Raw genomic sequence first — 24,180 nt, 5'->3', positions numbered from 1 at the left:
GCCATCTCCTTAGAATTCTTTATGGTATCTACCATATCGCCACTTTATAAGTGTTTGCTTGAATAAAGCAATTTTTGTTTTATCACTTTAATTCTTTTTCTAAAATACGATGTACCACCTACCATTTGTACTTTAATTTCTGTTTGATTTTACTTGTTTCCCAAGGACACAAAGTGATTAAATCCTTAGAAGCAGAGTGCCTGCAACACAGAGAATTGGCAGAAGCTGTGAATTCAAGTCTTGGCTTGATCTTTGGCTTAATTGGCTACTTTAAATAAGACACTTGACCTAACTTGTTAGTGTCATTTTCTGATTCTGTAGTGCAAATTACAACATCCCACCCTCAAGTTATTACTTGAAGTGTGTGTGACTACATTATGCAGCTTTGTAATGAGTATTATTAACATGAGATTTTCCTAAAATAAAAGAAGCTCTTCTTCCTCCACAGAGAATCAAGAAATAAGCGGTATATGTACCAACTTTACATATTATGTAGAGTCAGCCCCCATTATTAAAAGCTTCCTGTTTAGGGGAAGAAATTGTTGGCCATCAATACTAGTCATAATTCTGTACTAACACCAAGAGACCACTTGTCTGTCACTTCTAGTGTTTACACTTTAAAACTAGAATTCTGAAAGCAAATGTTGGAGATGGCTTCCACATTTGAGTCACACTTTTATGAGTGAAGAACTTGAAGGTGAGAGGTTAGAGAGCTTGTCGAAAGGTCTGGAGGCTTCATGACATGTGGTCAAAAGTTGGAGGGGCTGTCATTGGGAAGCTCCATTGCTAGGACTTCCCGTTTGATGGTGGCTAGAAGCATTATTCACACCCACACCCAGTTGTATAGTTTAAGTTTCTAGTTTGCTTTTTTTACAGAATTCTTAGGCTAATGACAGATTTCACTTATTGAACATTATAGGTACCACTGATGTATTTTGTTTATATAACTCATTTCTTTTCCAAAGCAAATAACCCTGAGAGGTAGGTACTTTTATCTTCAATTTACAGATAGGGATACTGAACCTCAGAAAGACTAAATGCCCTGCACCCAGGTCACATACAAGTCGGTGGCAGAGCTGGGATTTGAACCCAGGTCTCAGGAGCTCATGGTCTTAACCACTACAGAAAATGTAATATTTTCTGAGATGAAAGAAATTAGGCTTTTGGGGGGAAAAACATGTCTGTACCATGCTTTGAAATATTCTACCTTTTTCCTTTAAAGGATTGTCCTAGAGCTAGAAGGGCCCTGAGAAATCACCTAACTTAACCCTGAAGAGGTTGAACAGCTTGCCTACATGACCTCATTTAAGTTAGTGGTGAAGACAGTAACCTAGTCTCCTGGCTTTTAGGCCCATGCACATTCCCAGTTCACCTTTCTGGCTGGATGTAAACAAGTGTACACCCACTTGCTTTTATTTTAACATTCATTTTTAGAAAAGTATTTCTGCTGAAAGAAGAAAAAAGAAAAAAAAAAAAAAAAAACAGTGCTCCCGATGCACACCAAAGGTGATTTATTCGTACCAGATCTGCAGGGACACCAGTACACACCGCATTGCTGCTGACAGTCTGGGCTCCTGTGAGCGGTGCTCTAGAGCTCCGTAAGCCTTAATTTCTTATCTGTAAATCGAGGAACCTGTTCTAGGTGAAATGTCAGGTCCTCTCTGGCCCATCGTTTATGATTTTAAGCATGTGATTAGGAGGTGCCAGGGCCAACTACAGGAGACAGATTTTGGTTCAGTGTAAGAAGTTGTTTCAACCAAGCATGGCCTTCCTGCAGTGAATGGAGACTCCTTAAGGGATGAGGAATTTCCAAGTAGCAATGGACAGCGACTTGGTGGGAATGCTGTAAGATGTTATTCAGATATTAATAATTGGATGACAGTTATGATTAAGGTTATTTCTGTACTTCACACTCTATGAGAAATGAGGTCTGTTGAAATTTCCAGGCATAACCAGGCGATCTGACCCTGTGGTCCACAGAGTACTCCTTCAACAACTGGTGACTGAGTGCTGCTGAGGTTTGCAGGAGCCGTGCTCAAACTGGAGGAGACATAGAGATGTAGGACATGGCACCTGTCTTAAATGTCATAAACAAGGGGTCAGCAGATATTATGGCCCTCAGGCCAAGTCCCATCCATCATCTCTTTTTGTAAATAAAAGGTTATCAGAACACAGCCACACCCCTTCATTTTCATGTCATTTATGGCTACACTACTGCAGCAGAACTGAGTAGTGGCAACAAAGACCATATAACTCACAAAACCTATTTCATTCTTTATAGCAAAAGTTTGCCGACCCTTCTTGTAGACAAATGTGTACATCTTTAACTTCAATCCAGTGGCCTGAGTACACAATTGGAGGAGGCACACAGGCAGCACATATAATTACATCTTCTTGAAGAAGGATCAGAGAATTTTCAGAGGAATTAAACCATATAATCATGCCATCTTTGAGTGGGAAGAGACCTTAGTGGTTAGAACTGTCCTGATTTTCCAGCCATTCCTCTGCATATTTCCTCTACTGCGTCCCTGACACACCGACGTTTCTTTAAGAAGGAAAGCATACATGATCCCAGAGCAAAGTGGCAAAATTTTATAAAATTTAGCCTGCCAATTTATGCAGAAGGGAGAGAAATCCTTTGGGTTGGTGGGGGGAGCTTTGCATTCTCAAGGGGATTAAGAACCACCTCTCTTCAGGTCACTGAATTTCAGATGAAGCAAGCTCAGACTTTATTGGCCTATGCTGGTGCTATTGATCTGTAGGAAACCAGAGAATGAAGGCTTGGTGCCTGTCCTCCTTCCCATAAAGAAGGATGAGATCCCAGTGTCTGCGGTCATGCTTTAACCACCTGACAGGATGCACTCAAAGGTCCTTCATAGCCAGTTTAGGGAGACATGGAAGAATAACGTCCATCACTTTTACCCTAATATCACACAGGACCCTCCAGAGTGCTCTCCACACACACTCTCCACAGTAGGAATTCTCAAGATAAATGGTGTTGACTGATGCAGTGACTTCTGATAGAATTTATTGTCAGTCTGGAGAGGACTACAACAGTGTGATTAATGATTTGTTAAATATTCTGTTCACTTACATGTTTAAAGCCTTGATTCTCTATTTTTAAAATGCAATGTGAGATGGATACTATGACAATGGGAGAGGCTGAAAATTGGTCTGATAAAATCGGGAAGGTCTCCTGAGAGGAAAAAAATCCCTTTTTCTTTTCTTTTCTTTTGACATGATTTCAGACTTTCAGAAAATCACGAGAACAGCCCTCTAGAGTATACCACTGTTTTCCTATATTTTTGCAATTACAGTGCTGCAATAAAAAATCGTCTGCTTATGTATTTTTATTTCGTTGGAGACATGGGTTCAGGGTAATCTTGGTAAGTGGGATTGCTGAGTCAGAAGGTAAGTACACACATAATTTGGTTAAATATCGCCAAATTCCATTCTGAAGGATTGTACTAGCTGACATTCTGAGTGTCTGTGTCTCCACAGTCTCACCTACAGAGAATGTTGTACTTTTTAATTTTCAATCTGATAGGTGAGAAATGTACTCTTAATGTAGTTTTAATTTGCATATCATTTATTATAAGTGAAGGTAAATTTTTTTTCATAAGCTTAAAGGCCACTTTTATATCTTTTTCTGGTGTGTGTTATTGATATTTTTGGCCATTTTTCTATCTGGGATTTTTTTTTCCCTTCAAATTTTAAGAATTATTTATATATTGGAGATATTAGCCATTTATCTGTCATCCATGTTGCAGATATTTCTCCTGGCTTGTCAGGTACCTTTTCGTTTTGTTTATGGTATTTTTAAACATGCCTTTATTTTAAAAAATTATTGGCATATAATGAGATTTAAAACTAATTTGTTTTATCATATCTGGATTTGGAGTTCGTTTGAAGACCTCTTACTACGTCCAGGTGAAGGAGGAATTCACCCCTATTTTCTTCTAGAACTTGTATGGTTTCACTTTGCATTTGATCCCTGATCCATTTGGAACTTACGGCGGGAGGTATGGATCTAATTTTCTTTTTCCAGATGGTTCACCTTTGTCCCAGCGCCGTCTATCAAAAAAGTTTATCTTTGCTCCGTTTTTTCAAGATGTGCTCTTTCGTATACACCAAAGTTCCATATTTACTTGGGTCTATTTCTGAACTTCCTATTCTTTTTCACTGGTCTCTAAATATGTGCTAGTATGACACTCATTCAATGACAGAGGATTTTGAGTGTGTTTTCTTTCCTAGTAGGGCTAGTACCTGCTCGTAGTTTTTCATTTCTGTGTTTCCATGACTCTTGTTAATTTTTCCATGTGAGGTTCAGTGATAGCTTATCTATCTCTATAAAAGAAAACAAACTGATTTTTATTGGGATCATGCTAAATTCATAGTTTAACTTTAAGAATTAAACTTATAAATTGAGTGATGTCTTTATACAATTGAGTTGTCCCATCAAAAAGCAAGGAATGTCTTTCCATTTCTTCAAGCCTATTTTTGTGTCTTTAATGAGGAAGAGGGTGTCAATGCTCATTTCCTCAAGCACACAGAAACCAACCAAACCAACCTACCAAGAGGCTGCAGGGCAGCCCACAGTCCCTGGAGGGGCATGAGCTCCACTGTGCACAGGGGACAGAGCCCTGCTGGCTGGTGGCATGTGAAGAAAACAGCATCTTTTCAACCAGCTGAGAACCTGTTCTCTGCAGCGAGTGTATGGCATGGTGTCCAGGAAACCTAACAATTACCCATTCAGCGGCTTTTGCAGCAGAAATGAAGCAGCTGCTCGTCACAGTGTGCTCCTTACCTCTCAGTGGAGGATGCAACGTGTATGGTCCTCCTGAGATGGGTCCCTGCCTCGTATATTCCTCTGCCTGCCTCTGTCTGCAGATTTCTTCCAATCTTGAAGATGAGAGAAAGAATGGCTTCAGTAAGAGTTACATTATCAATTCCTCTACTAAACACAAAACAGCTTACCCTTAAAAATCTCAAAACACCCTTAAAAATGTATGTCAAAATTCTGTACCTTTGTTTCAAGTAGGCAACCTCCCATCTCATCTCTCTCATTGCCCTCCTCTGATCCAGAGCCCAGAGCTGGGGGGAGGGGGGAGCACATCCACATTCAGTTGTGGCCGACTATGCACAAAGGGAAGGAAGGAAACACATCCTTACCCAGTTGTCTTGAGCCACCTCCTCAAGAATAGTGATCTGAAAAGTCAACACATCAAGAAACACCCCATGGTTAGGGATTCTCAGGGCCACAATAATTGTCTGCATCAGGTGCTAAGAACTCAGTGTGTCAGGAAAAAGGCAAGTTACCCAGTATTTGAAGCTGTCCTCTGTTTCCTGCATTTCCTGTTGCAATTCTTCAACTCTTCTCCTATTAGTTACAAATTGTTTCATCAGATAAAATACAATGCTGGGTATGATTTTAAATAACCTGCCCAAGTCCACATTATCCGAACTACACATTTATATGCATTATCTGACCGTATAAAACACATTTCATATTATTATAAAAGTACAGGAGGTTCAAAGCTATTGCTGCATTAATTCCTTCCTTAATTATTACTTAATGCCTGCCAAGTTCTGCATTGACATAATTTGCTTTCCCATTCTCAATATTTTCCTAATTTATCCTGTATGGAGTATCTTTCATCATAAAGCTTGATTCTTCTTTTCCTTACATCCTTATCCTATTTCTCAGGCTTACAACAAGTGGGTCTCTCCAACGGCATGGTCATATTTATTGATGTGATTGATGCTACACCAAACCACCTTCCTAAGGTTGGTAACACTTTATAGCATCTACAGAAACATCCTTGTGAACCATCCTTCCACATAGTCTGGCCAGCACTGGGGACCAGGAAATTCTTAGTAACTTAATATTTTTAAAGTTAAACCTTTAACTTAACATGTGTAAAACATAACATTTCCCCTCCTATGTGAAATATCTATACAAATGTCTTCTGAACACTGGTTTTGGTCTCTGTGTGATGTTGTGTCTAAACATTTTAGAAAAGTTAAAAAAATAATCCAACAGGGGTTTTCTAAGCCACAGGTATTGAGGGGCAGAACTCACTTGTACATTTGTATCTCTTCTTCAGCCAATTTCAACTTCTGCTCTACTGCTAATAGGTGCTTCTTTTCCACCAGCTCACATCCTTTCATGTCCAGCTTCCTGAGAGGGGAAAGAAACCCTGTGAAATTCTGCCATTTTTTTCTCCCAGAAATCTGAAGGGAAGAATTCAATGTTCCTTCTGCCCTTCCCCATAAATACACAGACTGACAAATACAAAGGAAAAAATTAAAGGCCCCACTAATAGATATGACAAAACTAAACTCAGGCCTCTGGCAAGTGTTTGGTATCTGACCTTCCCTTCAGTCTCCATCCCTATTCATTTGTAGCTAAAGTAAACACACATTGAAAAGCCCACATGAAGTGCACACTGTGCCCACCCAGGCTCAGGCTCCTGTGACTGGGACAGCGTGAGCTCACTGTGTTTCAGTGTGGAAAACAGGGCCTGACCAAGTCATCACAACCAAACACATCAGGATGAAGCAGGTGTTCTTGATTTATTTGTGGAGAGCCCTGATTTTCAGTCAAAGCCTTGGCAAAACCTGATTCTTTAGGGGATATAAGAAAATGTTTGCTTTTTAATGTGGGTTGATGGGTGTGAAATCCTTGACCTCCCCCTGAGAATGACAGGAAACGCTGGACAAATTATAAAATCCATGATCAAAGGTACCAAATTGCTAACAAGCCAGGAAGGAACGTGAGGCCAAGATGGAGAAGAAGGAAGCCCAGGACTGAGGTCAGCCCAGCATTTAGGGCCACCTTCCCCAAGGGCCCTCCATTAGCTGCAAAGTACTGAGATGCAGAGCAGCCCAGCAGCTGGTGCCCCCACCCCTAATGCACGGGCACCACAATCAGACAACTAGAGCTCACAGTCCTTCAGCAAAGGTGATCCCTAGAAATGCCCACAGGCCTTAGCTGGGACCCATGAGGGTTAAGTGCCAGGAATAAAGGTGGACAGGAGACACACTGGCCTCAGGAGGGCTGAGCCTACGCTGAGTGATCTCCATTGCTAACTGGGTTAACAGGATGCAGCACTGCCAGCGCTCTGATCACCTGCCAGCAGTAAACCCACATCTTCTCTGCAGCAAGTTAACCTCACACTAGGCGTCAAATTCTATTTTCTACTCAATGTCTAGAGTTTAATTAAAAATGACAGATGCATGGCAGGTCATTACAATATGATGGGACTGAAACCTGAGGACAATGAAAATGGACCCAGTGGATCCAGATAATGAAGAGATCAAATCTAGTCCCAGTACCCATTCCAATCTCAAACTAATTACAAACAGGTACTCTGGTAACCAGTTACAGTGGAATGGAAGATGCAGATTACAGAAATCAAGGCAGGAAAGTAAACACAAATCTGTACTTACTGAATATGGTAATAAAAAATATGGTGGCATGTACTCTAAAGCATATTATAATATCTACGTGGTTCCACACATTCATTCACACGATTTATCATAATTAACACATGAACACCTTACTCTTCTGCATCCTTCTTTCTTTGTCCACAGATTCCATCCAGAAAGTCCACGTTCTTCTGCCTTAGGAATTTGGCTTCCTTGCTCACTTTCACAGACCCCGATGCAGCATGGCGGGCTTGCCTTTTCTTTTTACTTTCTGTAAAGCATGAAACAATTGTCTTTGTATGTGTACATCTGCACTCAAGAACTTGGTTGTGGTGGGGAGTAGAGAAAGGAGACAATGTTGAAGGCAGGAATCCATTATTTACCCTCCCAGTGCAAACTCATTTCTACTACAGACATGTCTCATTTTATTGCCCTTCATAGAACATGTATTTTTTACAAAAGCCTCGTGACAACCCTGAGTCCAGAAAGCCTATCAGTGACACTTTTTCCAACCTCATTTGCTCATTTCTAATCTCTGTGTCACTTTTGGTAAGTCTTAAAATATTTCAGTCTTTATCCTTACCCATTCCTTTAAGGCAAAGCCCAACCCAGAGGAAGTCCCTAACTCTCATTTATTCTATGAAACCAGAGAGAGATAAGGAGGCTACAAAAGAAATGTCTGAAGCTAGCAGATTTTGGTCCATGAAGTTTAAGGAACGATTCCATCTCCACTATAAATGTGCAAGCAGGAAGAACTAATCCAGCAGCTGCTGCAAGTTATCCAGGAGACCAAGCTAAGACAACAAAGGTGGCTAGACTAAACAACAGGTTTTCAATGCAGAAAATCGGAAGAGGAGGCCATCCAGCACTTTCATAGCTGGAGAGAAGTCAGCACCTGGCATCAATGCTTCAGTGGACAGGCTGATTTTCTTGGTGGGGGCTAATGCAGCTGGTGACTGTCACCCAAAGCCAATGCTCATTTAACATTCTGAAAATCCTACATCCCGTAAGAATTATGCAGAATCTACTCTGTGCTCTATAAATGGAACAAAGTCTGGGTGACAGCGCATCTGTCTACAACACAGTTGACTGATGATTTTAGCCCACTGTTGAGACCTACTGCTCAGAAAAGGAAAACATTCTGTCAAAACAGTACTGCTCAGTGACTGTGCACCTAGTCACCCAAAAGCCCTGATGGAGATGTATGAGGTAAACACTATTTTCATGCTTGGTAACAACATCCATTCTGCAGCCTATGGATCCAGGAGTCATTCTGACTTTCAAGTCTTACTATGTAAGAAATACATTTTGTAAGGCTATAGCTGCCACCGATAGTGATACCACTGATGCCATGGTTTCAATAGCATTGGTTCACTCCATGACTTTGTGTCACATTTCTGTAATCTTGCAATATATCCCCATCTTTATCATTGTAAAGAAATAAAATATATTTGTTGGGGTAACCGGGGATCAGTGATCGTTCATGTGACTTTTGCAACTATTTTGGAGCCCCACAAACTGTTCCCAATAAGAGACATCAAACTTAACTGATAGACGTTGTGTGTGTTCTAACTGCTCCACAAACCATCTCTTCCCTCATTTCCCCCTTTCCCTTCAGGCCTCCCTATTCCCTGAGACAAAACAATGTTGAAATTAGGCCAATTAACAACCTTACATTGTACTCTAAGAGTTCAAATGAAAGAAGGTGTAGCATATCTCTCACTTTATGTTAAAAGCTAGAAATGATCAAGCTTAGTGAGGAAGGCATGTCCAAAGATGAGACAGGCAGAAAGCTGGGCCTGTTTCACCAAACAGATATCGAAACTGAGAAGGCAAAACAAAACAAAACAAAACAAAAACCTGAAGCAAATTAAAGTTTTACTCTAGTGAACAAGAGAATGATAAAAGGAACAGCCTTAAAGCAGATCCAGAGAAAGTTTCAGTGGTCTGGATAGAAGATCAAGTCAGCCGTGACATTCCCCTAAGTCAAAGTCTAATCTGAAGAAGGCCCTAAATCTCTTCAGTTGTATGAAAACTGAGAGGGGAGGAAGCTGTGGAAGAAAAGTGTGAAGCTTACAGAGGTTGATTCATGAGATTTAAGTAAAGATGCCATCTCCATCACATAAAAGTGCAAGGCGAAGCAGAAAGTGTTGGTGCAGAAGCTGCAGAAAGTCATCCAGAAGGTATGGCTAAGATCATTAAGGGAGATGGCTACACTAAACACCAGGTTTTCATTACAGATGAAACAGCCTTACATTGGAAGAAGACACCTCCTAGAACTTTCACTGCTAGAAAGAAGTTAATGCTTGGCTTCAAAGCTTCAAAACAGGCTGACTCTCTTGGTAGGGATTAATGCACTTGGTCAGTTTAAGTTTTGAAGCCAATGCTCACTTACCATTCTGAAGATCCTAGGGCCCTTAAAAATTATGCTCAATCTACTCTGCCTCTGCTCTGTAAATGAAGCAACAAAGCCTGCGTGACAGCACAACTGTTTACAACACGGATGACTGAATATTTTAAGTCCACTGTTTAGACCTCCTGATCAGAAATAAACATTCTTTTCAAAATATTACTGCTCACTGACAACTCACCTGGTCACCCAAGAGCTCTAATGGAAATGATATGAACGCTGTTTTCATGGCTGCTAACACAGTATCCATTATGCAGCCCACAGCTCGAGCAGTAATTTTGACTTTTAAGTCTTAGTATTTAAAAAATAGATTCCGTAAGGCTATCGCTGCCATACATAGCAACTTCTCTGATGGATCTCAACAAAGCTAACTGAACTAATTCTCCATTTTAGATGCCACTTAAAAGAATATGAGTGGCATCAGGAGAGGGGAAAGTATCAACAGACAGGGAAATTTGCAACAGGCTGATTCCAATCCTCATGGATGACTTTGAGGGGTTCAAACTTCACAGTAGGAAGTAATTGCAGATGTGTGTAAATAACAAGAAACTAGAATTAGAAGTGAATCCTGAAGATTGACTGAACTGCTGAAATCTCATGATAAAACTTTCAGAAATGAGAAACTGCTTCTTAAGGATGAGCAAAGAAAGTGGTTTCCTGAGATGGAATCTACTCCTGGTGAAGAGGTGAAGACTGTTGAAATGGAAGAATGGAGTTGGAACAGCATATAAACTCAGCTGATAAAGCAGAAGCGGGGTTCAGAAGGGTTGACTACAATTGTGAATGAAGTTCTACTGGGTTTACCAAACAGCACTGCATGCTACAGGGCAATTGTTCACAAAAAGAAAAGTAAACTGATGCTGTGGCAAACTTCCTTTTGCCTTATTTTAAGAAATTGCTAGAAGAAAAGGAAAGAAATTGCTACAGCCAATCTATCCTTCAACAACTAGCACCCTGATCCGTCAGCGGCCCTCAACATCGATCCAAAACAGTCCACCAACAAAAAGATGATGATTCTCTGAGGCTCAGATGATGGTTAGTAGTTGTCAGCAGTAAAGTATTTTTTACTTACAGTATGTACTTTTTTTTAAACATAATGCAATTGCTTACCTTAATAGACTACAGAATACTGTAAACACACCTTTTATACTATATGCACTGGGAAACCAAAACAATTCATGAGACCCACTTTGTTGTGGTAGCCACTGTGGGGGTCCAGAACTAAGCCTGCAATACCTCCCGGGAAGGCTGTACATGGGGTTTTCTTCCCAACAAGGAACATACCTTCCAGGCTGCATTCATGAGACATCAAGGCTTTGTGCTTTGAATCCTCAAATCCTGCACTCAGAATGCTTGACTGCAAGACAGATTTGAGAAAGCAAATTCAACAACACTATACACATGTGAATGTACTTAACACTAATACAATGTAGACTTGAAAATCGTTGTTGTGGAGAATTTTATGTCTTTTTAAAATAAGAAACTTAAAAAGGAATAATCATGTTCAGATCTCTGATTTATATAATCTTTAAAAGGTACATTTTGTTACCTGATCCGTCTCCTTCGCAAGCTGAGCATTTTTCTTCTGGACATGATGTTCTTCTTTCCTGACATGAACTCCATGAGGGGAGAATTGAACCTAAAACAAACAGTCTCACTGATGACTTAGTTCCCAACAACAAAAATCCTCAAGTAGATAACATAGAAATTTAACCTTCTAAGACATGACATACTTGTTCTTCATCAAAGCTAAGCTGTACAACAGAAACTCTGTAGCTAACAAAGGTAATTTACATCTGGAATTTCTGAGATGTTCATTTCAGTAACGCCTTTCAGGGCGGGGTGGTGGGGGGTAGTGCCAAGACAGCCGAGTAGAGGGATGCTCTTAGCTCACCCTCTCCCACAAATACACCAAGAGATACATCTACAGACCCACCCATTCGCTCTGAACCCCTGCTGAACTTTGGCAGAACATCTCTTACTTCAAAAGAAAAGATTCCTCACAAAATCTGGCAGGAGAAAAAAAAATAGGAAGAAAGGAAATCAGTGCAGGACCTCTCCTGTGGGGAGGGAGCGGCAAAGGAGGAGACGTGCTCTTATTCCAGGACACGCCTTCTCCAACAGAGAGGTCAGCAGGGACAGAGGGGGCCTCTGAGGCTCAGAGTAGTGCACAGCAGCTGCTTCGCTGACAAAACTGACAGAAACCAGCACAGAGGGTCCCTGCGATCAATCCCCAGCTCTGCACACAAGCTGGCAGGGGTGGGCTGGGACTGGCTGCTGGAGCCCGGGTAGAGGGCTGGGGCTGACTGTGCAGAGGCAGTCTCAGGGGGCTGGGGTGTGCTGTGGGCTGTGGCTGGGGGTGTATACAGAACAGAATAGCCTGGGATCCCCACAAAAAAGCAACACTGCTGGTGCACATGGGGGTGAGGGGCACAACAGAGCCAGGCCATAGCCACTGTCTCCACAAGCCCATAGCAACACTGTTGATACATTCTCATGAGAGGAGAGGTGGGGCTCAGTCAAGCCATCATACTAGCTGGTGCAAGGCTCCTGGGTGGAGGTGGGGTGAAACCTGAGTTCATACCCAAGGGCCCTGCAACTTCACAGGTGAGACTGAGATTTCTTTGCAGCCCCATGAAGAGGGGGCGGATTTGGCTCATGGGTGCCTTTGTGAGCACGTGCCTCTAGGATGAGCGAGCAAGGAGCAGAGTTCTGGTGCACCACAGGGGCACAGGCAGCCTTTTCAGCAGATCTGCATAATGTATGCACACTTGGCACTAAGGATGGTGCTGACCCAGTGACACACCACGGATCCACATGTGTGATTGCACTATCACTGCGGCAGGTCCTACTGCCTGATGTTGGCAGATCTGCACTGCTAGCTCTGAGGGCACACATCTGTACAACAAACAAGCAACAAGTAGAGTTCTGGTACACCACAGGGACAGGTACAGTGTTTTCAGTGGACCTGTGTACCATACATAGACTAGGCACTGGGGGTGGTGCGGACCTGGTAAATGCACCTCGGATCCACTACATAAGCAAGAGAAAGGATATAAATCACATGATCATCTCAATAGATGCAGAAAAAGCATGTGATAAAATGCAACACCTATTTATGATAAAAACTCTTAGCAAAGTGGGTATAAAGAGAACGTATCTCGATGTAATAAAAGCTATTTATGGCATCCCACAGCCGGCATAATACTCAACAGTGGAAAGCTGAAAGCCTTTCCACTAAAATCTGGAACAAGACAAGGATGCCAATTTTCACCATTTCTACTCAACATAGCCTTGGAAGTCCTAGCCACAGCAATCAGGCAAGAGAGAGAAGTAAAAAGGATCCTACTTGGAAGAGAAGAGGTAACATTGTCACTATTTGCAAATAACATGATACTATATATAGAAAACCCTAAAAGCACCACACAAAAACTACTAGAGCTGATAAAAGAATTCAGCTAGGTTGCAGGATAGAAGATTAACAGACAGAAGTCAGTTGCATTTCTTTACATTAACAATAAAAAATCAGAAAAAGAAAGTAAAGAAACAACCCCTTTTAAAATTTGCATCCAAAACAATAAAATACTTAGGAGTAAATCTGACCAAGGAGGTGAAAGACTTGTATGTGGAAAACCACAAAACATTGATTAAGAAAATTAAAGATGACTTAAAGAAATGGAAAGATATCCCATGCTCTTGGATTGGAAGAATCAATATTGTTAAAATGGCCATACTGCCCAAGGCAATCTACAGATTTAATGCAATCCCTATCAAATTACCCAGGATATTTTTCACAGAACTAGAATAAATAATCCTAAAATTTATATGGAATCACAAAAGACCCAGAATTGCCAAAGCAATACTGAAGAAAAGGAACAAAGATAGAGGAATAACCCTCCCAGACTTCAGATAATCCTATAGAGATACAGTAATCAGAACAGTGTGGTAATGGCACAAAAACAGACATGTGGATCAATAAGACAGAACAGAGAACCCAGAAATAAACCCACAGACATACAGTCAATTAATCTTTGACAAAGGAGGAAAGAATATACAATGGAGAAGAGACAGTATCTTCAGTAAGTGGTGCTGGGAAAACTGAGTAGCAGCCTGTAAATTAATGAAGTCAGAACACTCCCTCACACCATACACAAAAATAAAGTCAAAATGGCTTATAGATTTAAATATAAGACAAGACACTATAAACCTCCTAGAAGGAAACACAGGCAAAACATCCTCTGACATAAATCTTAGCAATGTTCTCCTAGGGCAGTCTACCCAGGCAATAGAAATAAAAGCAAAAATTAACAAATGGGACTAATTGAACTTAGAAGCTTTTGACAGCAAAGGAAACTAAACAAAATAATAAGACAACTTATGCAATTGGAGAAAATATTTGCAAATGATGTGACTGACAAAGGTTTAATTTCCAGAATATATAAACAGCACATATAAGTTAATAACAAAAAAACAAATGACCCAATCCAAAAATGGGCAGAAGACCTAAACAAGCAGTTCTCCAATGAAGACATGCAAATTGCCGATAGGCACATGAAAAAATGCTCAATATTGCTAATTATAAGAGAAATGCAAATCAAAACCACAATGACGTATCACCTCACACTAGTCAGAATGGCCATCATTCAAAAGTTCACAAACAATAAATGCTGGAGAGGCTGTGGAAAGAAGGGAACCCTCCTACACTGGTGGTGGGAATGTAGTTTGGTGTTGCCATTATGGAAAACAGTATGGAGAGTCCTCAAAAAACTGAAAATAAACTTACCATATGATCCAGCAATCCCACACCTGGGCATATATCCAGAGGGAACACTAATTCTAAAACATATATGCACCCCAACGTTCATAGCAGCACTATTTACAATAGCAAAGACATGGAAACAACCTAAATGTCCATTGACAGATGACTGGATAAAGAAGTTGTGGTATATTTATACAATGGAATACTACACAGCCAACAAAAATAATAAAATAATGCCCTTTGCAGCAACATGGATGGACCTGGAGATTGTCATACTAAGGGAAGTTAAGTCAGAAAGCAAAAGAAAAATACTGTATGATATCACTTATAAGTGGAATTTAAAAAAGGAAAAAGAAGACACTAGGGAACTTATCTACAAAACAGAAACAGACTTGCAGACATAGTAGACAATCTTATGGTTACCGGGGTGGGGAGGAGTGAGTGGGAAGGGATAAATTTGCAAGTTAGAGATTTGCAAATATTAACTACTATATATAAAAATAGATTAAAAAAACAAATTTCTTGTGTATAGCACAGGGAACTATATTCAATATCTTGTAATAATATTTAATAAAAAAACAAGAAAATGAATATATGTGTATATTCATGAATATACATATATATATGTGTGTATATATATGTATGACTCGGACGTTATGCTGTATACCAGAAATTGACACATTGTAAATGACTATTCTTCAATTAAAAAAAAAGAAATAACACCTTTACAAATTCTCTGTAGATTTTTCTTTTCCACTATGTGCATGTAGGATGGAAACATAACATGTACTAGGATTTCAAAAGAAACCACTGGGCCATATGCTAAAAAGAAATGTCTAGTTGATACATCTCATACTTTGTGTCATTAAAGCAGCTGATCTAGTTTGGGCCAAAGAGAAAAAAACACATGGAAGTTGTAAGAAGGTATAAATAGTTCATGGGAAGTTGAATTTCCTGCTTTCAAGACAATGGATTAGTCAACTCAGTGACAAGGCTAAAACAAAGAAGGTCTGAAATCTTTCAAGCCATACAGCTTAAATGAATGAATTTTCCTAGTGAAAGATACATACTGTGCCCAGATTCACTGTGAAAATTCTCTGCTCTCATTAAGAGGGATAGGACCATCCAACATGGCTTGAAACCTATAGGGTTCTCTTCTACAGTTTCTCACTTCTATTTTTCTTAAAGGGTAGTGCTAAATGATATAAAAATTACCCAGGTTCGTGAATAAAATTATTCCTAGGCCCTTAAATTAAAAAAAAAAAAAAAAGAAATGTTATTGTGGTATTAATACTTGAAATGAGCAGCATGGAAGAATGCAGGGTCCAATTCACCCAAAGCACAAAAAAGCCTCAGAAGCCAAATGACAGTAACACTGAGTGGCAAAATTCTCACCAAGTTCCGATTCTTGACACTCTGATCTCTCTTAGATCGTAGTTCAGTATGTATTTCTCAAATGACATCATCAAGGATTTCATTCATCTTCTCAAGTGTTTTGATATCATCCTACAAGAAAACACAGAGGTCAGTAATAGCCACTCATTACTTTACTTCTGTTTTTGTGGTGTGTAATCTCGGAAAAAGAAGGGTTTTTTTTTTTTTTTTTAACCTGAAATCTGTGTACTTCATTGGAGAGAATCTTATTTTTCCCTCATGGCTTCTTTAGTACATTTCTTTATTTCATTGATCTATACAATTATGTAAGAATGGATTCAGAATTCAAAACCATTAATTATAGCAAAACCTCCTGTGGGTGAGTCCTTACAGAAATAAAGAAAACGGTACTTTACATGGGTATGATGTTTGCTTTGAATGGGCTGTTACAGAATATAATGAATGGAACACCAGGATGAAAGAAAGAAGAGACAGTGAAGTAAGAAGAGACAGTGAAGTAAATGAGCTAGAAGGAGGCAGACGTCCTTCAAGGGGAAGCCATGAGAATGAGAATGAAGGGATGACTATACCTTCTGTGTGCACCTGGATATTTCTTCTACAAGTTCTGAGTTTTTCTTCATGCAATGCTTGATCGCCTCAGAAATCCGGTGTAAATTAACTAAAAAGAGATAAAAACAATCTCTAATATTATCACCAAAACAAATAAAATTGGATTACCCCAATCAAAAGCAAAGCCACATTATCCTGGTACTATGAGCAAAAATATCCTTTCAGCATTACTGTGATCCCTGAAGAAGGCAAATTTAGTTAGTAGCAATTTAAATGTAAAAAACAAATGCAAAGACAAGACCTCTATTTTTCAATGAGATTCCTATTCAATCTTTCTTCAAAGATGCGGAAACACAATACAATGTCTCCACCTAATATCACATCATTAAGGAACATACAGCTTAGAAAATGTCAACAGTTCAAATAGCACCTCCATCAATAGATACAAAAGAGAAAAAAATCAAGCATCCTATGTACTTAAATGTTGTCCTCCTGTTATCAAATAAAAGAAGTAGATTGTTGCAATTGCTTTAAAAAAGCAAAAGAAAAAAAGAAATTTCCTGACTTCTTTTGGATTTTTCCCACTTCCACCCAAAGTTTATTTACGCAGAGAAATCCTTCTAATGTCACTTGATTGTTTACTCAAAAACCTCCAATGTCTTCCTGCTGCCCAGAAAACCTCCTTTCATAAGAACCAGGGTGGGTGGCTTGGAAGGACACAGCCCTTGGAATCACACACCCTTGGGTACAACCTTGGCTTTACCACTTACTTGCTGAGAACACGAACACCTCACAATCTGAGTCACAAGAGTCATCAGCCCCAGAAACGAAGGTTCTCACGCACCGTGCAGGTAAACACACGCCTTACAGGTGGGTAACACCACGGAAAGCCCTGAGAGCAGGGCCCAGGAAGCCAGAACCTCCTGCCAGGCATTGAATTATATTGTCTGACCCCAAAGTACAGACTTACCCTCTATCTTAACAACGTGACATCTCTGCTGCCCTGAGGTCACACCTCTCTATCCCCTACACTGAGGTTGCACTTCACCACAAGAAACACCCGCATTCGAGGACCTAATAAATGTGTGCCAGACGGCTGTCCTGCCTCCCCACACACAGCTCCACATACCCATCACAGCCTGGGAAGCCTGCACAGACCTCATTATCCCCATTTTACATCCTTTCATTTCCGCTCATTCGTTAGCGACATTCAGGCTCCTTCCACTGAGGACTCAACGCATAGTTGAAGCCTCTGCTGTGACGCAGACTTGACTGGCATTATCTGTCTTCATCTCTAAGCCTTAAGCTTGATAACCTCAGACAGTGTCGTAACCTTTACACTTCCCTGTGAGCCAGGTCAGGCCAAAGTACTCCCCTCAAACTTCAGACTCACCAGATTCCTTAACTTTTCTAAATGAATTAAACACACCTACAGTCTTCCTACCAATGTGACCTGTTCCCTCTCCTGGGCTCCTGTCTCAACAGGTGGTGACTCAATCCTAAAATGCTGTCATTTAGGCCGCAAACCAGGAATTGTAAAATTGTGAAGAGGCGAATTAGACCTGAGAAGTCAACGTATTTACTTCCAGTCAAATTAGAACCCACAGAAACACCTGTACTGAGAAACTATTACGAAGAAAACAGAAGCCTGAAATCTTACCTTGATATATTCGATGCTTTACCTAGAACAGAGAGAAAGAAAATTAAATTAGATGTAAAAGCATGTTATTTTGCATAAACTTACAGTTCCTAACAAGCCAAACTGTGATCCAGTGGCAGTATACAAATGATGCAGCCCAGCATAATTAATTTATAGAATATTTAAAAGTAAAAAATAATAATTTCCTATTCACAGTTGGTGATATTTCCAAACCCATTTTTGAGTGAGAATCAAGGTAAATATCTTATTTTGGAACAAAAGCTCTGTTTACAGTCGTCTAAATGAGCACCAGTCTATTTAACTTTAATCCTGGAAATGGCAGATATTTTAATTACTATCCTACTGCACCATTTACCTGGCATTGTATTTTGTCAACTCCAGCAGCCATAATGACCCAGAACCAAGGACCGTTTTCGAAGCCTCTCAGGAAACAGGAGCAAAGGCAAAATCTTTGGACTAAGCTATGCCCCTTTCATGCACCAGGAGCACCTTAGAGAACTTCTACTCAGTGTTAACTATTGGCTGAACCGTCAAATGGTTCCAACAAGCCAGGTCCTACGATCTTTCCCAGACGACTCGTGACAAAGGTTGCCAAGTCAGAGGTGGAGTGGAGACAGGCTAGAGAAGATGCACAAGCAGCAACAGTAATGGCAGCCGACATTTACGAAAAGGGTGAAAAGAGCTCCCACGTGTGACTCAGCCCTGAAGACAGCACTGGGGGACAGCTCAATAAAATCCAGGCAAGGCCCCTGTCAAACACCGTGTCTTGGCCCCTGATACCTAGTTCCCAAATCAAAGGTTATAAATGGCGATCAGATGCTGAGTTTGGCCTGAAAAACTTGCCAAGATATCAGAATATCATGCAGTAGTCAAACAGCACCTACAATAATGCTATCGCAGGAAAAGCACGGGGAAAGGGGAAAGGGGAAAGCCAAGGACATCCCTTTAAAGTCACACCTTGCTCAGCAGTGAGCACCTTCTGTCCTTCTGTCCGATGGCATCTCACCCACAGGCAGAGACGAGTGGGAGGAGCAACAGGCATGTGACCCAGAGGAAGGACTGAGGGGCAAAAGCACGTGCTGAGGCTGCGGGGCAAAATCAGGACACAGACAAGAGTCCCTTGAAAATCAGGACAGAGGGCTGTTCCAAATGCGGGAAGCAGAGTGGGGACATGAGCTGATTTCCCTTCTCCCTCTCCAACCTCCTTTGCACCCTGTGATGTTCTTTCTTCACAGGGCATCTCATGGCCAGTGAGGGATAAAACACGCCACAGAAATCCAGGAGAAAGACCTTTGATTTGAATTAACTTTCCAATCCATATGCATGAAGAAATTTCACTTACAATGATAGGTCTGTTACAATTAATAAGTCAGGGGATCTGTTCTCAATTTTAGAACTTTGCACTCCAAACTCTGGCACTTAGACCAGTTAATTTAAGTCATCTGCAAAGCTTGTTTATACAGAATAATTTCTTCCCAACAACATTAGATAACTGAGGCATCTCTCAAATATGCTCTTGTCCTGCTCTCTCCTAAGGTAACATATTAAAAGACCCTAAAATAGAAACCATGTCCAAGGGTGCCTGGAACATGAATGTGCTTAGAAATGAGAGGATGTGGCAGAGTGAACAGAGGATGCTTTTTGCCAGGACCATTTCACTCGACTACAGTGAGTTACATATATCAATTAACCGTGCCCTAGTGTTGGTCTTAATCTAATCATGTCTTCAAATTTCATCTTGGTCTGTTAATAAAAGACTGCTGCACGTGTTTGGAGAGTAAAATGCTTTTCCAGAGAAGAAGGTATTATATGAGCACAACAGGATATAACCAAATCAGCTAGTTTTGTAAACAGAAATGCATTAGAAAAAATTTTAAAATTACCTTGTCCCCTTTAGATAAGGATGTTTCTTTTTTCTATTTTATGATATTTTCATGCAACGTTTTTTTATTCATTCTTAATGTAAATAGAAGGACATACCTTTTTAGCTACACTGTATAGAAACTCATGGTTTCTGCTTTTTCCATTTGACACTAACATTGTGCATTTTTTTCATTTTTCAATTTTATTAGGTAGAATTATTACAATTTCACTGCACATATACAATATATTGCATGTAAAAACATATGTACAATATACTGCACATATTTTTAATTTACATATTTTACTATTCTTTGTTTCTAAGAATAGTTTAGAGCTTAAGCTTTTTAAACTTACGCAGTTATCACAGGAATAAAGCCTACCACAAAATAAGAATCAACAGAATGCAGTCATCCAACCATAAAACAGTCAAATGTACTTACACTTATTCAAGAACATTGTCCATTTCTTGAAATGTCTTTGCACCATATGAATTTTAAAAGCTGCCTAATATCACACCGTATGGATGCACAGTAATTTAACAATTCTCTTACCAGGCATCATTTAGGCTGTTACTGTATTTTCCCTTCTCAAACATCTTTTTTTTAATTTGTTCTATTTATTGAATTTTTAATGTTCTCTATTCCTTTCATATAACCCAGAAGAGCCTAATGTTTGACATTTCTCTTACTTTTTTGAAAAATAAAAAGCCAATGAAATTGCCTTTTTCATATTGATCATCAATGGTTTCTATCTCCTTTGAGTCACTAATCCTAAGAAGAAACAAGCCTCATTTTCATTATTGATTTATTTTTATAAACTCAGAGTTTTCATTTTCAGGAAAAAAAAAAAAAAGCTGGGGAGAGCTTCCAGTTTTTTCTTGCACCCCAAATTTTGGTCATCATTGCTTCTGGATTTCAATTATTGATGTTTCTTTGTTAAAAATAAGAATTAATATTCCTGTTTTTTTTTCTAAAATTTTGTGCATATATCATTGTACACAGCTGGCCTAAGCTCCATTTTATCCTGGCCACACTTTACCTCACCCTTTTAAATGAAAGATTCTGCTTAGGAGAAATTTTTTCCTCTCCTTTTCCAGTCTCATCCAGCCCAGTTTTCTTGCTTTAGAACCTCTCATTCACTTCCTAATTTAGGCAACTCCCCCCACCTCCAGCATATTCTAAAAGCACAGTATCTTGGGCGTTAAAAGGAATTAGTCAATATATTTAACTTGACTTAGTGGCCTCACAGTTTTAGTCTCTTTGGCTTAAGGAAGGAGACAAAAGGCTTATTACTTATTCAACTCTACAGACCTTTACAAAGCCAAGCACTGACGGACACTGGGGATTCAGAAATGAACAAAATGTGGTTCCTGTCTTCAGGAAGCTCATAATCTACTGGGTGGAAAGATAAGTAAACAAATACCAAATATGTAGACAAGATTAATTCCATGAGAGGGAGATATTACGGGAGCATATAACCCAGGCTGTGGGCGTTCTTAAGAAGAGGATGCCTGACCTGGGCCTTGAAGGACAGAGCCCCAGAAATCCTCAAACTCTAGAAAGAGTCTCTGCCTTCTCACACATCTTTAAATGCATGTCTGGTTATTTCATTAGGGGTATGAGAAGTGGAATCACATTGAATTAAAGGAAATCAACATTTTTAAGGTTTCACATATTCTTAAATTATATCTAAGAATCATGAGAAGTCACAAGTCCTTAACAGAATAAGAAAGTGCCTATCAAAGGTTGAGATCTTTGACTTCCTTTTCATAGAAAAGAACTAGGTCTTAAAGTTTTCTTAGTGAGATTATAGTCATCATACTGAGTTTTTATTTTAAAAGTTTAAAATATTTTCTAAGGTTATTTCAATGTCAAACATCAATTTGCATTCATGTTAATAATCTGGAAGAAAACAAATGCAAGGTGCAGGGACTATCAAAGCCCTTGGGTATTTATGATTCAGGGACAGCTATCGAGTACCATAATATACTCACAGCAAGGATCGTCTTCCAGAGGTAAATGGCCAGGATAGCAATCCCCAGGTAGGCAGCAAGGAGAGACTGCAAAGGAAACCATAAAAGTCAGGGCCAGAATGAAGGTGGTCAGGCATACCAAGTAGGTGAAATCAAAATCATGTTAACATAATTTAAATTAACTAATAAAATGTCTCAACGAAATTTAAAATATAACTGTCACAAAGATTCATCTTTCAGAATAAGCCACTGTCCAACAGGTAACCACAACCCTCACATATCCCCAGTGGGTCCCACTGTTTCCAAAAAGGTGGGAACTTGGCAACCTCGTGTTTGGTTAGTGGCTTGTAGGGTTGTTAGACACTGTGACTGTGGGTGTCTTTAAGTAAAGCTCCATTTCCAGTTGACCTGAGACACTACTGGGTCTTGTCTGTAATGCTGTGCTGAAATCTATCACAATTATATTGGAATTACCATGTCAGTAATAATTAAGCAGAGAATATCCTTAAGACCAAATAACTAAAACCATTGATTTTTAAATTTTTTTTCTTTCACCATTGATTTCCATTCTGAACCAGGGCACACAATGTCAGATTTCTGAAATGCGTAAACGATTTGCATATAAGAGGAATCCTGCATATCATATGATTAAAACTATGGGAATAAAAGCCAGTTAAAAACAAAATTCCAAACACTCACCAGCAAGAATTCATCTTTAGGTGTTAGCAACATAATGGAGTGCAAAGCTATCTTTGTCTCTTTCCTTATCCTACAACCAGTAAAAGCATCAGCAATGCAACTAAGTTGCCTTTGCCCAGCACACCAGGATACCGGAGAAGCTCGCACTTCCGTGCAACTAAAGGTGGGTGGACTGCAACTCAGAGTAGGCAGAAGTGAAGGCACAGGGGGAGGCGGTGCATGCTAGCCCAGCTATCCAGCCCTGGTGGCTAAGCCTGCATCCCAGAGAACCCAGTAGCAACAGGGGAGGTGGCCACACGACTGCAGCCTTGCAGAAGAAACAGTGCCCACAGCCACAGGTAACTGTGAGGCCATGGAGCCCGGGACCCTGGCCCTCCAGCTGCTGAGACAACCCTGGCCCCCCACCCACAGTGGCAGATTGAGCCCAAGAACCTGACATCACTGGACACAGCAGAGGTGGTCTCAGGGCCCCGACTCCCTGACACCCTCCCCCCTCCCCTTGGGGTGGCAGAGCCTCCAACTCGGGAGATCTCAGACAGGAGGGAAGTTTGTAAGCACTTTATGATAGCAACAGAAACAGACTCACAGGCACAGAAAAGAAACATGGTTACCAGGGGGTAAAGGGGGTGGGAAGGGATAAATTGGGAATTCAAAGTTTGCATCTCTTGGGGAGTGATGGAAATGTTAGCTTTATTGATTGTGGTGTTGGTTTCATGGGTGTGTGCATCTATCAACATTCATCAAATTGTAAAAAAAAAAAAAAAAAAAAAAAAGGAAGAAAGCATGCCATGAACTGGAGGGCGTGCTCCCTTTTTACCTCGGGTTCCGGTTCCACTGACCAGACGTGGAAAGCGGGTCCCCAGCTCATTGTCCCGGAAGGTCCTGGTATTTATGTAGCATTTAGTGCATTCACACCCCCGCTCAAGGCAGCTCCGTGTTCTCTCAATTTGCGTTGGGATTTTTTTCCCCAGAGACAAATCTGTAAAGAAACAAGGAAACAAACCACTGCATCTAAGATTTAGCGTCGTCAAGGTTCCAACCAACGGATACTTAATTTCATCAGTAAGCTCTCTGCAAACTGTCTTCCTGAAAATGAAGGCTAAAGCAGCGGCAACAGCCTAGAAAGCCCGAGGGTCTGTGCCGCTCACTACCAGGTCCCGGAGAAACCTCACAGGTCCCCCGACTCAGCACTCAGCCCCAGGAAGCAGCTTCAGACTCACCACAGTTGGTCCAAAGCCTCCGGAGTCTCGCCGCCAGGCTCCGCAGTTTCCCGCCAGGCGCGGCTGTTTCCCGCCACGCGCAGCAACGCCCGGCAGAGGGCTCCCACGCCCGGCGGTTGGGACCAACGGCGCCTCCTCCGGGCAGGGAGGGCCTGGGTTCCAGCCCCGTTTCCGCGGGGAGAGCCCCCGCTGCGTGTCCATCACTTCTGGTGCGCAGCGGGT

General features: G+C 40.6%; 1 protein-coding gene across 3 annotated transcripts in view; it reads right to left on the bottom strand.

The window, feature by feature from the left end:
• LOC116665270 (transport and Golgi organization protein 1 homolog) overlaps positions 1-23,980 on the bottom strand; it is a 38,330-nt gene extending 14,350 nt beyond the window's left edge. The window contains exons 1-6 of one of the 3 annotated variants that reach the window (XR_004321804.1): positions 7,567-8,139; positions 6,083-6,181; positions 5,320-5,380; positions 5,027-5,208; positions 4,808-4,902; positions 4,131-4,347 (exon numbers count right to left, since the gene is read on the bottom strand). Coding sequence is in view for 1 of the 3 variants with exons in the window: in XM_032484474.1 (XP_032340365.1) it covers positions 16,053-16,106; positions 16,565-16,653; positions 18,205-18,226; positions 22,061-22,126; positions 23,556-23,606 (282 nt within the window). In the remaining 2 variants the exon portion in view is untranslated. Of the gene's footprint in view, positions 1-4,130; positions 4,348-4,807; positions 4,903-5,026; positions 5,209-5,319; positions 5,381-6,082; positions 6,182-7,566; positions 16,107-16,564; positions 16,654-18,204; positions 18,227-22,060; positions 22,127-23,555; positions 23,718-23,958 lie in introns of those variants that run through there. The other 2 variants (XM_032484474.1, XR_004321803.1) reach the window with 2 other exon arrangements.
• Positions 23,981-24,180: the final 200 nt, after the last annotated feature.

Source organism: Camelus ferus, chromosome 8 (assembly GCF_009834535.1).
Source record: "Camelus ferus isolate YT-003-E chromosome 8, BCGSAC_Cfer_1.0, whole genome shotgun sequence".
Classification (NCBI taxonomy): Eukaryota; Metazoa; Chordata; class Mammalia; order Artiodactyla; family Camelidae; genus Camelus; species Camelus ferus.
This window is presented reverse-complemented; position numbering and strand designations above follow the sequence as displayed.